At 40.8% G+C, this 12,249-nt stretch overlaps 1 protein-coding gene and 1 long non-coding RNA gene across 3 annotated transcripts in view; both read left to right on the top strand.

Moving 5' to 3' along the window:
* Positions 1–2,694, top strand: part of LOC107570861 (ectoderm-neural cortex protein 1-like) — a 4,150-nt gene extending 1,456 nt beyond the window's left edge. Inside the window, exons 1-3 of one of the 2 annotated variants that reach the window (XM_016257142.1) lie at positions 82–198; positions 480–779; positions 1,177–2,694. In XM_016257142.1, coding sequence (XP_016112628.1) covers positions 193–198; positions 480–779; positions 1,177–2,658 — 1,788 coding nt within the window. In that variant the 5' untranslated portion in view covers positions 82–192 and the 3' untranslated portion in view covers positions 2,659–2,694. Of the gene's footprint in view, positions 1–81; positions 199–479; positions 780–1,176 lie in introns of those variants that run through there. The other variant, XM_016257143.1, reaches the window with a different exon arrangement.
* A 131-nt stretch (positions 2,695–2,825) lies between these two features.
* Positions 2,826–10,131, top strand: LOC107570863 (uncharacterized). Its single transcript, XR_001607094.1, has 2 exons — positions 2,826–3,177; positions 9,859–10,131. It is a non-coding gene; the product is annotated as an uncharacterized lncRNA (long non-coding RNA).
* Positions 10,132–12,249: the final 2,118 nt, after the last annotated feature.

The following is a 12,249-nucleotide window of genomic DNA, read 5'->3' as shown; positions in this document are numbered from 1 at the left end:
ATTAAAACCCCCCCCCCCCCCCCCCCCCCCCCTTCAGTTCCCCCCTCCTCCACCCTTATCCGTCCGCCTTTGAACACCTGGTAGTGATTAGACTCTCTTGCATTTGTTCACATTCCAGACGGCTAGGCATCAGAGAGGCTTCCAGTGGGGTTTTATGTTGTGTTTGCAGAATTACATCTTCTCTGCCTTCATATGGAGGTTTGGCATGATCTTTGTGTGTTTTGCGGATAGTGATCATATCACTGTTCAAAACAATGTCAGTCAACTCCTGCAACAATCAGAGGCTATTCAGCAACATGCCAATTCTCACTAGGGCACACATGTGCTATTAAAATCTTTCATGTTTTCTTTCAACTTTAGTGTGAATTTTAATTGTCTAAAAAGGTTAGCACACATTCCCTGTAAAATATTATTTGTGGTCTGTTTTTATTATTGCGTCTTTTGTCTACAGAACACTTTTTCTCTCTTTTTTTTTTCAGGATTCAATGAAAATGTCGGTCTGTGTCCACGAGAACCGCAAGTCTCGTGCCAGCACAGGCTCTATGAACATCTACCTGTTCCACAAGTCTTCATATGCTGACAGTGTGCTAATGCACCTAAATGCTCTTCGTCAGCAGAGACTCTTCACTGATGTTCTGCTCCATGCAGGAAAACGCTCTTTCCCGTGCCACAGGGCTGTGCTGGCCGCCTGCAGCCGCTACTTTGAAGCAATGTTCAGCGGAGGGCTGAGAGAGAGTCAGGACAGTGAAGTGGACTTCAGGGACTCCATTCATCCAGAGGTATTGATGAAGTGCTTGAATTTGTATAGAAGTAAAAGAGTGTGAAACGGAGAGTTCACCCAAAAATTCAAATTCTGTTTTTTTTACCCACGTGTGGGTCATGTGGGTCCAAACTTGTATGAGTTTCTTCTGTGGAATACAAAAGATCCGTTATTGTAAGCTACTCTAATTTACTGGTCAACACATTATTGATTGAAGAGTACTGAAACCTTGGAGTAGCTCTGGGGTTGAATAAGGTTGAACATCAGGAATCGGGCTGAACATCAGGCATTTGCAAATCAACTGTTTCATGGTTTTCAAAGTAACTTGTATTGCAGTTTGACTGCAAAAATTAGAGGTTGTCACTTTATTTAGGTTAACTTTGCATTTAATCATTGCGTTTTATTGCATTGTCTAGGTATTGGAGCTCCTTCTGGACTATGCGTACTCCTCAAGAGTGATCATAAACGAGGAGAACGCAGAGTCTCTCCTTGAGGCCGGTGACATGCTGGAGTTTCAGGACATCCGTGATGCCTGTGCCGAGTTCCTTGAGAAGAACCTTCACCCATCCAACTCCCTGGGCATGTTGCTGCTCTCAGACGCTCACCAGTGCACCCAGCTGTTCCAGCTGTCCTGGAGCATGTGCCTCAGTAACTTCCCTGCTATTTGCAAGACTGAAGAGTTTCTCCAGCTGCCCAAGGACATGCTGGCCCAACTGTTGGCACACGAAGAGCTCGAAACCGAGGACGAGCGTCTAGTCTACGAGTCGGCACTTAACTGGGTGAACTACGACCTTGAGAGGAGACACTGTCACCTTCCTGAGCTGCTCCGTACTGTGCGTCTGGCTCTCCTGCCTGCCATCTTCCTCATGGAGAACGTCTCCACGGAGGAGCTCATCATCGCACAGGCTAAAAGCAAAGAGCTGGTGGATGAAGCCATCCGCTGCAAACTGCGCATCTTGCAAAATGACGGCGTCGTCAATAGTCCTTGTGCCCGGCCACGCAAGACCAGTCATGCCCTTTTCCTGTTGGGTGGCCCCACGTTTATGTGTGACAAGCTCTACCTGGTGGACCAGAAGGCCAAAGAGATCATTCCAAAGGCAGACATCCCCAGTCCACGCAAGGAGTTCAGCGCCTGTGCCATTGGCTGCAAAGTGTACGTGACGGGGGGCCGTGGCTCAGAGAACGGTGTGTCTAAGGACGTTTGGGTGTATGATACGTTACAGGAGGAATGGTCCAAAGCAGCTCCGATGCTGATAGCACGTTTCGGTCATGGTTCTGCTGAGTTACGCCACTGCCTCTATGTCGTTGGAGGTCACACAGCTGCCACTGGATGCCTGCCTGCATCACCATCTGTGTCCTTGAAGCAGGTAGAGCAGTTTGACCCAGTTGCTAACAAGTGGAGCATGGTGGCACCGCTGCGAGAAGGAGTTAGCAATGCTGCTGTCGTCAGCGTAAAGCTGAAGTTGTTCGCCTTCGGAGGGACGAGTGTGGCCCATGACAAGCTGCCCAAAGTTCAGTGCTACGATCCCTCAGAAAATCGCTGGACAGTCCCAGCGTCCTGTCCACAGCCGTGGCGCTACACCGCAGCTGCTGTTCTCGGCAACCAGATCTTTGTAATGGGAGGTGACACCGAATTCTCTGCTTGCTCTGCCTACAAATTCAGCAGTGAGACTTATCAATGGACTAAAGTTGGAGATGTTACGGCCAAACGAATGAGCTGCCAAGCGGTGGCCTCTGGAAACAAACTTTATGTGGTGGGTGGCTACTTTGGTACACAGCGCTGCAAAACCCTAGACTGTTACGACCCCACACTGGATGCCTGGAACAGCATCACTACTGTACCATATTCCTTAATCCCCACTGCCTTCGTCAGCACCTGGAAACACCTCCCAGCCTGAAGCACGCCTGTTCTCCCCTGTGTGACTCTACTGTCCTACGAGGTAAGTCATGCAGTCTAAAAAAAAAAATCACCAGACATGCTACTTTTTTGTTCTTTTATAGAATGGGGTTGCAATAAATAGCAGTACCAAATCAGTAATCTAATGATATTAGATTACACTGCAGCTGCTGTTCTCGGCAACCAGATCTTTGTAATGGGAGGCGACACCGAATTCTCTGCTTGCTCTGCTTACAAATTCAGCAGTGAGACTTATCAGTGGACTAAAGTTGGAGATGTTACGGCAAAACGAATGAGCTGCCAAGCGGTGGCCTCTGGAAACAAACTTTATGTGGTGGGTGGCTACTTCGGTACACAGCGCTGCAAAACCCTGGACTGTTACGACCCCACACTGGATGCCTGGAACAGCATCACTACTGTACCATATTCCTTAATCCCCACTGCCTTCGTCAGCACCTGGAAACACCTCCCAGCCTGAAGCACGCCTGTTCTCCCCTGTGTGACTCTACTGTCCTACGAGGTAAGTCATGCAGTCTAAAAAAAAAATCACCAGACATGCTACTTTTTTGTTCTTTTATAGAATGGGGTTGCAATAAATAGCAGTACCAAATCAGTAATCTAATGATATTAGATTTTTTTTTTAAATCTACAGTATTCATCTTAAAGTTAACCTTTTAAATGTAGTAATTTAATATCACTGTTAAATGTAATCTTTATCAAATGTCAATCTAGTCAGAACATCCCATTTTCATACTGTACATCATAAAGTTGTGATGTCTAAATTAGTTTAAAATGAAATGGCAATTCTAAATTGTTTTATTTTAAATGTATCTAGATAAAATAATATATAATTTTAATATGTGCCATTTATCAGTAATCATTTGTCAGCCATAACATGTAATTATTGGTATAAGCCAGAATTTGTATAACCCTGTCTGTATATTTGAGCATTTTATGTATTAGGATCAGTCTCCGTTTCATTTCATGGTGGACATTTATCCAGAAAATCACACTGTTGTTTACATTCTGTCTACAAGTGCTGTATGAGCTTATGTTTGCACGGTCAAAAGACTGGAATACATTTTAAGAGAATTTGGCTTTGGAACGCGAAGGAATTTCAGAGGAATGAGATTCACCCAACCCTTGTTAGTTAAAGTCATGAACCTGTTTCAGATCATATTTGCTAATTGTTTTTTTCCCAGAACATTTTTAACTCTAATTATAAAAATTCCAATGCTGTGGTTTCCGTACACAGAACCCTCTTTGTAAGTATACTGACACATTGAAAAATTCCTGTGCACAATTTTACATGGCTCTTTGTGTTCATATGTACACTGTTGTTTCATTTCATGGTGGACATTTATCCAGAAAATCACACTGTTGTTTACATTCTGTCTACAAGTGCTGTATGAGCTTATGTTTGCACGGTCAAAAGACTGGAATACATTTTAAGAGAATTTGGCTTTGGAACGCGAAGGAATTTCAGAGGAATGAGATTCACCCAACCCTTGTTAGTTAAAGTCATGAACCTGTTTCAGATCATATTTGCTAATTGTTTTTTTGTTTTTTTCCCAGAACATTTTTAACTCTAATTATAAAAATTCCAATGCTGTGGTTTCCGTACACAGAACCCTCTTTGTAAGTATACTGACACATTGAAAAATTCCTGTGCACAATTTTACATGGCTCTTTGTGTTCATATGTACACTGTATTTGGATATAGAGATTTCATTTATCCCTCATGATCTGCCTCGTGCATACATTGACAAAGAACCTTATGAAAATCAGTGGCAAATTGAGTATTGACCGAACAATTAGATTGTCTTAGGAAGTAGAGAGGAAGAAAACGGCAAGGCAGCATGCTATGAATATTAACCAGGTCAACATGGCTCATATGCAAAATCAGATATCTTTCTTTTCAATCTCTGTTTCCTAGTGCTTTTTGTGTTCTTTCATTCCTTGACTGATGGTCTTTTTGCTGTTTTCCTCCTCCGTTTCTGTGAGGAGATTCTTCTGTTGTGTGTATATAGGTGTACTAATCTCAACATTACGCTTTAGTCGATAACTTTCAAAGCTAGTGCATTAATGTATGTTTAATAATAGGTTGCTACAGATGTCACGTTTACTGAGGGTCCAAAAAAATAGTGGCTATTAAGCATTGAGCCTTGCTCAGTCTCCAGCAAAACAGGCTTCGGTCACAGCAGGACTGCATCGGAAAAGGCATCAGGCTTTCCAGGATCTACCTCACAGCGGTGATCTGCCCAGCGATGCTGTGTGTGCGCTCGCTCTGTCTTGTCCGGCTGATACAGATACGCTGCTGTATCTGATCAGTCTCCAGACTGTGAGGGGGAAAACAATTACAAATTCTAGCTTGAGAGAATTCAAAGCCTTGGTCTTTGAGCTGGAGATTCAAGCTCCCCCTACCAGAGAAAGATCATAGGCTACACCTGAATTTCAATGTGTGTGTGTGGGCACATGCACATTTTCTCACGTAAAATTTAGATCCGGAGTAAAACTGCATGTTTGTGTGTCTCTGTTGTGAGGAGGCGGCTTGCGGTAGGGCTGAATGAGTTATGAGTGTGCAGTGAGGGGCGTTGCACCGAGGGTAATTGAAGCAGAATAGAAGACTTTTATTGTTCCTGAGGGGGAAATTTGTCTGGGGGTGGAGGAAGCAGGAAAGAGAGGTAGGGCAAATAAGGGAGGAGGGAGGGTTCAGAGGAAAGACGGAGAAAGAAATGGTGAGGTGTGTTGTATTTGGATGAGCAGTGTGTTGACAACATGGAGCATGGAGTCTGGGCAACAGTTTAGTACCTTTGCAGTAGGCTTTTTCATTGTTCAGCTTCAGTCTTTGTCTGTCTGAAAATATATGCTACAATACATAATCAAATATTTGAACGAGTAAATGGACAATGTGCATCAGTTGTTCAGTTAATTTGTGCAGGAAGTGTAGTCATTTTAATGGGAATCTATGTGAAGGCATAATAATTCTCCATGTAGTTGGGTGCCCAGATTTGAATAGTTGACTGGCAAATATCATGAATTTGTCATGAAACGCGTGTTCGTGCTGGATGAAGCAGACCTACACTTGCATTATGTAGATTTAAAAATATGTAGACAAAAAATTACTAATACAATTCAAGTCCGACTAAAGCATTTATATGATTTAACTGCAATATGTATCTACTGGGACTGGTTAATCATTGATGAAATGAAGATGGTGAAATAGACATGCTTGTTTGAAATGTACATTGAAAAAACACAGTATCTGGTAAAACAAAATTGTATTCAAAAGATCGTAGCTGTAGTAAAAGGTCAGAGATCAGTGTAAAACCCACACTTTTGCCGATTCACTTGATTTCTAGTCAGAAATCGTTTGGCTTGACTCGTGTGTATATATTGCTTAACTTTAGAGTAAAACATGCATAAGTAAATGAGATGAGGTAATTCAGATGAGTCATGGCTGTTGTTTTCCATAAACTGTTTCTGTATCGTCAATCACCGTGTTTTGCAGTGTGCTGAAATCCTTGTGATTCAGACTGCGATGGGAGTTTCAGTGCAAAGCAAAAATCAAACTGGATGCATTTATATTCTGTGAGTATAACTGGGAAATTAGAGAACACGTAAACAATATTTTCATTCTTATTTGATGAGAATAATTTCAAAGAGCCATTGTTGAAAAATAGAAGAGAAAGAAATGGAGGGTTTTTATATTTAGCACTTTATTCTTTTAGTGAAAGCATCTTACAATAGAAAGATTCATCTCTGCCAGGGAGAATGAAATTAATATTTTATGCATTAATTTCTCCTCTCCCTTCATGGCTGGTAATCAGTCTGACTGTAGCAAGAACAGAATAACACATAAATACTGATAGAGTGAATCAAACTCCAGGACAGTAGACTAAATAAAATGAGCACCAACTTAACTTCCTCCTCACTGAAGAACAAACTGAGGCAGTCCTCCACACTCATTCCATTCCTGACCCTTTGGCACTGGTCATTTAGCTTTGCTTTTAAAGTGTGTGTGAGAGAGTGAGAAATGCCGCCCACCTTGACCGGGCAGTTCATTTCAAAGTGGTGGTCCTTCCTTTGTTCACTGAGCCATTCCTATGCATTTAAAAGACCATGAAGTGTTCTAAGCAAGCTTCCTCCCTACTAACAATGAGGAGCCTCACTGCTGGCCAGAGGAGTGGGAGGAGAGAGAAGACCGAGATGAGGGGAGAGGGGGAGGACTGGATAAGGGAGGGTAAACAAAGATTTTCAGTCTTGCTCTTTCTTTCTCTCCAACTGGCTGTGTTTTCTCACACTCAAGCTCCTGCTATCTTTCTCCCATGGGAATGCATCTGGTTACAGAAATCCTCCCTTTCCTACGTACAGACACACTGCTCTCTTTATCTCTTATCTTTTCCCTCTCTCTGTGAAAGCGTTTTTTGCACAAATGTGCTGTTGAACTCCGCAAAGGTTCAGGGATGTTCTTCGCTGAAGAATTGCATTCAGCGACGGATATACCAGAACGGATAGTATAACAAACTACATATCTATATGTACAGGTATTTTATTTTTTTTCTCAAAGATTGTGAACAACAAATAGCCTCAGTCTTTAGCACTTTGTATAGAGGGTTCTTAATGTGGGTTTCTTTCAGTCGGACTTTAAAAATTAAGGTCATAATCTCAAAATATTAGAAAAATAATAATAAAATGGTAATCAAAAAAAGTAATCAAAATATCAGTTAACCGATTGTTAACCGTTTTGAGATGATCACATAGAAGTGTTTATCTCCTAGTTTGTCAGGTCTGTCAGCTTTAACTTAAAAAAAAAAAATCAATAAAAATAAAAATTGGAAAACGTTACGTGGAATAAATACAAAATATGTATACTACCATTTAAAAACTTTGGGGTTGGTAAGATATTTAAAACATTTTTTTTTTATTCTTGTATGCTCACAAAGGTTGCATTTATTTGATAAAAAATGCAGTAAAACAGTAATAAAGAAATATTATAATTAAATTACTTTTTTTTTTATTAATGTGATGGCAAAGCTAAATTTTCAGCAGCCATTATTCCAGTCTTCAGAGTCGCATGATCCACCACAAATCATTCTAATATGTGACCCTGGATCACAAAACCAGTCTTAAGTCGCTGGGGTATATTCTTCGCAATTGCCAAAAAAAACAGTGTATGGGTCAAAATTATCGATTTTTCTTTTATGCCAAAAATCATTAGGATATTAAGTAAAGATCATGTTCCATGAAGATATTTTGTAAATTTCTTACCGTAAATATATCAGAACTTAATTTTTTATTAGTAATGCATTGCTAAGAACTTAATTTGGACAACTTTTAATGGCGATTTTCTCAGTATTTTCATTTTTTGGCACCCTCAGATTCCAGATTTTCAAATAGTTGTATCTCAGCCAAATATTGTACTATCCTAACAAACCATACATCAGTGGAAAGCTTATTCATTCAGAAAATTAAAAAAAAATGGACCCTTATGACTGGTTTTGTGGTCCAGGGTCACTTATGCTGATTTGATGCTCCAAAATCTTTTCTTACAATTATCAATGTTGAAAATGGTTGTGCTGCTTAATATCTGTATGGAAATAGTGATGTTTTTTTTTTTAATGAAATGATAGCTAGTTCAAAATGATAGCTGTCAGTTTTTTTTAGAACAGCAAAGGAAATAAGGTTAAATGGTTTCTTTAAAATACAAGGACCGCTTTGAGACAGAAAATATTATTAGCTTAATATAAAAGCAATGGAAAAACCTCCACTATGGTTAAAACTAAGCTTGTATGTCAGTACTGAAACTCAGACTGACCTTGGGTTTCTTTGGGTTGTAAGGGTCCTGTAGAGCTATCTGAGAAATGTGACATCCACAGCTGCTCTCAGAACAGCTGGAACTGTCACCAGCATGTTGTAACATTGACTGTCCCTTACAGTGCAGCGGTGCTGTTAACATTATGATTGGATTAGGAATGTCACAGACACCTTGCTGGATGCACGCTTAAAAAAATAAAAAATAAAAATAAAAACAAACCACGTTTAAACATTTTCTTTAAAATACAAGGACAGCTTTGAGACAGAAAATATTATTAGCTTAATATAAAAAAAATAGAAATCAATGGAAAAACATCCACTATGGTAAAAACTAAGCTTGTATGTTGCTGCGCGTGTCTAAGAGTGTGAGCTGCACATACGCTCGTGTGTTTATACCAGACTTGTGTTTGGCGGGTGTGTGGGAGTGGAGGGAGGTCATTAGTCTAAGCTGTGTTCATTCACCGTCAACTTCATGCTGCTTAGATGAAGTGCCATGGTTCACCGAACATTTTGTCTTCAAAAGCAGCTCTGTAGAATCTACACGCAGCCGGCCCTGGGATCGATGGAGGGATGGATTTGGCTTTGCCCCCCTTCCAGTCTCTTTGGGCGTCTGTTTGAGTGGGTTTTAATTGGCAAGCGGTTCTTCTGTAACTGCAGGGCTCTTCTGCCCTTTACTGTCATTTTATATGAACTGTATGCAGAACTTAAAAGAAGAAAGTGGGAGTTGTGAAGGAAAAGGGAGAGAAAGTGTGCTAACGACTTGATTTGGTTGCTCTAGGGGACATCTACTTTCAAATGATCACCTCCACTTCATTTTTCTCCTTTATTTCAAGCTAGAGGCCCTGAGAGAGAATATGTGACTTCAGAATGGATATTGACCTTTGCAGAAGCTTAAGGCTGTAAAACGATAGTAGAGACAAAGGCAAAGAGGAAAAACATACTGTATTACGTTTTGGTGCAACAATGGGCAGACGAGGAAGCCTTTGTTGCACTACATTTAGTTGTGCTCTAGGTTCCTAAATGCTTCTTTGTTAATTGAATTAATACCGTCAATGATCTAGCTGAATGCAGTGTTTAAAAGAGTGCAGGCCTCTGTGTGTGTGTGTATAATGTCTTTTGGCTTGTGTCTGCTGTTGAACAGGTGTTGAGGGTCTGACCTGTTCTCTCCTTTTTGTTTTCCTTGAGAGGAAAAAGAAAAGATAAGGACCAAATGGTCTGGTTCAGTGTCTGAATTTATATTTGAGACGTTGTTCTTTCCTGAAATGCATGAGTGAATGTATGGCATAAATGTGAAGTAGTCTAGCTTTTAAAAAGTAGCATTATGAGGAAAAAAAACTGTTGAAATTTAAATTCCTAATGTGTTTTTGTTTTCTTATTTCCACAGAGTTCTTTGTGTCCGTTTGTCGTTATTGTCTACTGGGTTCCAACTGTGAAGAGACGCTATAACCTTCCTGTGCAATTTTATGAAGAGACTTTCTCCCATAAGAGCTAAATATTGTGTACGAAGTCCAGCCTCAAAGCTTTTTTTCCCGCTGCTTCACCGGTTCACCAGTTGTTTTCTTTTCTTTTTTTTTTTTTACTTCAAGTACATTGCGACGTCATATCCTACATTTTGTGGAGTATCAGAAGGTGGACTTCACAGTGAAAACCAAAAGAACTGCAACGCACTCTGAAAGTCCAGTCTGCTTCCATCGTAACCAGCATATTTGTCACCTTCATCCCCCACATTTGTGTACTCTGACCATTTTTTTTGTACAATGCTGATGCCATGCAAGCTAAAACAGACCCGTATGCCTGTCTTAATTTTGTATACTGCATGAAGGATGAGTGGAAGCTGCTTCATTGGGAGATCAACAGGACTCTCAATGCATGATTGGAGATGTTAAGATACTCCAGGAAAAGTACCTCATGTCCTGATATGTATCTACCTTTTCTTCTCCCATGGTGATGTTAAAAAATAGACCTTGCTCAGAAGAAGAAAAGTTGATGCAGACTTTAAATGAACTGATAAACATCATATTTTGCTGGGTTAATAATTATAACGACATGAGCAAGCCTTTTTTTTATTATTATTTTTTTTTATATATATAAAGTATTTTTCCTTCACATGTCTGTACAAGGAGGACAGGCTGATGCTGAACTGTTCCAGCAGCTTGGTGTGAAAATGGACACAGGCACAGTGTGTCCCAAGGTACATGTGCCAGCTGTGCGTTTGCGACTGAGTGAGTGCGGAAGAGGCATGTCCCAGTATGTTCGTTTGAACGAGAGTCCATCTGACCCCACTCGACACCCGATCATACTCCCATCCCCTCCAAAATATACAACCGACAAACAGTATGAGCATGCCCTCTGAGAAAGCACCAACAAATACTGTTTCCTGCTTCTGATGACTGACCGACTAGAGTTTCACATTTCTCCTCCACAAGACTTCAATTGTGCGAGACACTTCTGCGTTGCAGTTTTTGCCTGTACTATTCTAAGCACATACAGTCACGGTAAACGTGAACGACAGAAGGAGAGAGAAAAGAGGTGAGAGTCATTTCGTCACACTGTGAGGGAATGCAGTCTCTATGGCAACAACAAAACTGTAAAATTAAAAAAAGGACAAGAAAAAAGTGCAAGAAACTGGTCGTCTGGCTTCACATATTTCAGTGTCTGTTAATAGTCTTAATTTATTATTTGTTTTAAGCAGTTTGTTTTGTTTGATCCATTGTGTATTAACTATTTCTTTATTTATTGTTAATTTTTCTGCTTGCGTACATGTTTGGATGTATAGAAGCTGACACGTTTTTGTACCGCGCATGGCCCAAAATGCTCTGTGTTCCTGCTGCTCTTTTGCACATTTACATAAGGTAATTTTGACTGAGCAGGTGGAATTTGTAGTGGTCAGGGAACTCTTGAGACTCTTGCTCATCTGATCAAAAACAGGGAGGCTTGGGGGTCAAAGGTCATTGACAGGATAAGAATGGGCCGAATGACGTCACAGGCTCAGATTACCCAGGGTGGGCAGGTCAGCAGATGGGGGAGTTGCGAAGTGGTTTTTCGAGTTTTGGGATGGCAAGGAAAATTCTTCAAAAGGGAGGGGGGGGGCGGCGCGCAGTTCACACAACAATGAAAATTGTCATCTTGTACTCGCCCTCAGAATGGTAATTTTTGGGTGAACTATCCTGTAAACAACACAACCAGTTGAGTTGGGTCCTTTAAATGAAGCAATTGAAATTAAAAATCTGATGAGCTTTAAGATCAGTTCATCTGGTTGTGATGGTGCTCTGACCTGCATCAATTGTTGGTTAACTTATACAATATAGTTTGACCTCAAATCTCCATTTAAAAAGCATTGAGTTTCACTTACTAGAACATTAGTGTAGTTTAGCTAGTGCTTTCGACAAGTGCCCAGTGACCCCATGCCAAACTTGGGCCAGTATTCAGCCTCTGTAAACCTGCTCTGCATCCATCACTCTGTCAGTACTGAAACTCAGACTGACCTTGGGTTTCTTTGGGTTGTAAGGGTCCTGTAGAGCGATCTGAGGAATGTGACATCCACAGCTGCTCTCAGAACAGCTGGAACTGTCACCAGCATGTTATGACAATGACTGTCCCTTACAGTGCAGCGGTGCTGTTAACATTATGATTGGATTAGGAATGTCACAGACACCTTGCTGGATGCACGCTTAAAAAAAAAAAAAAACCTTGTTCAGACTGTCAATGCTTTTTCACGTTCTCACACCACGTAAAAAGTAAAACACGTCAGACGTTGTTTGTAAAAAAAAATATA

Source organism: Sinocyclocheilus grahami, unplaced genomic scaffold (genome assembly GCF_001515645.1).
Source record: "Sinocyclocheilus grahami isolate Dianchi unplaced genomic scaffold, SAMN03320097.WGS_v1.1 scaffold1514.1, whole genome shotgun sequence".
Classification (NCBI taxonomy): domain Eukaryota; kingdom Metazoa; phylum Chordata; class Actinopteri; order Cypriniformes; family Cyprinidae; genus Sinocyclocheilus; species Sinocyclocheilus grahami.
Note: the sequence above shows the minus strand (reverse complement) of the source record. Positions and strands in the feature narration are given on the sequence as shown.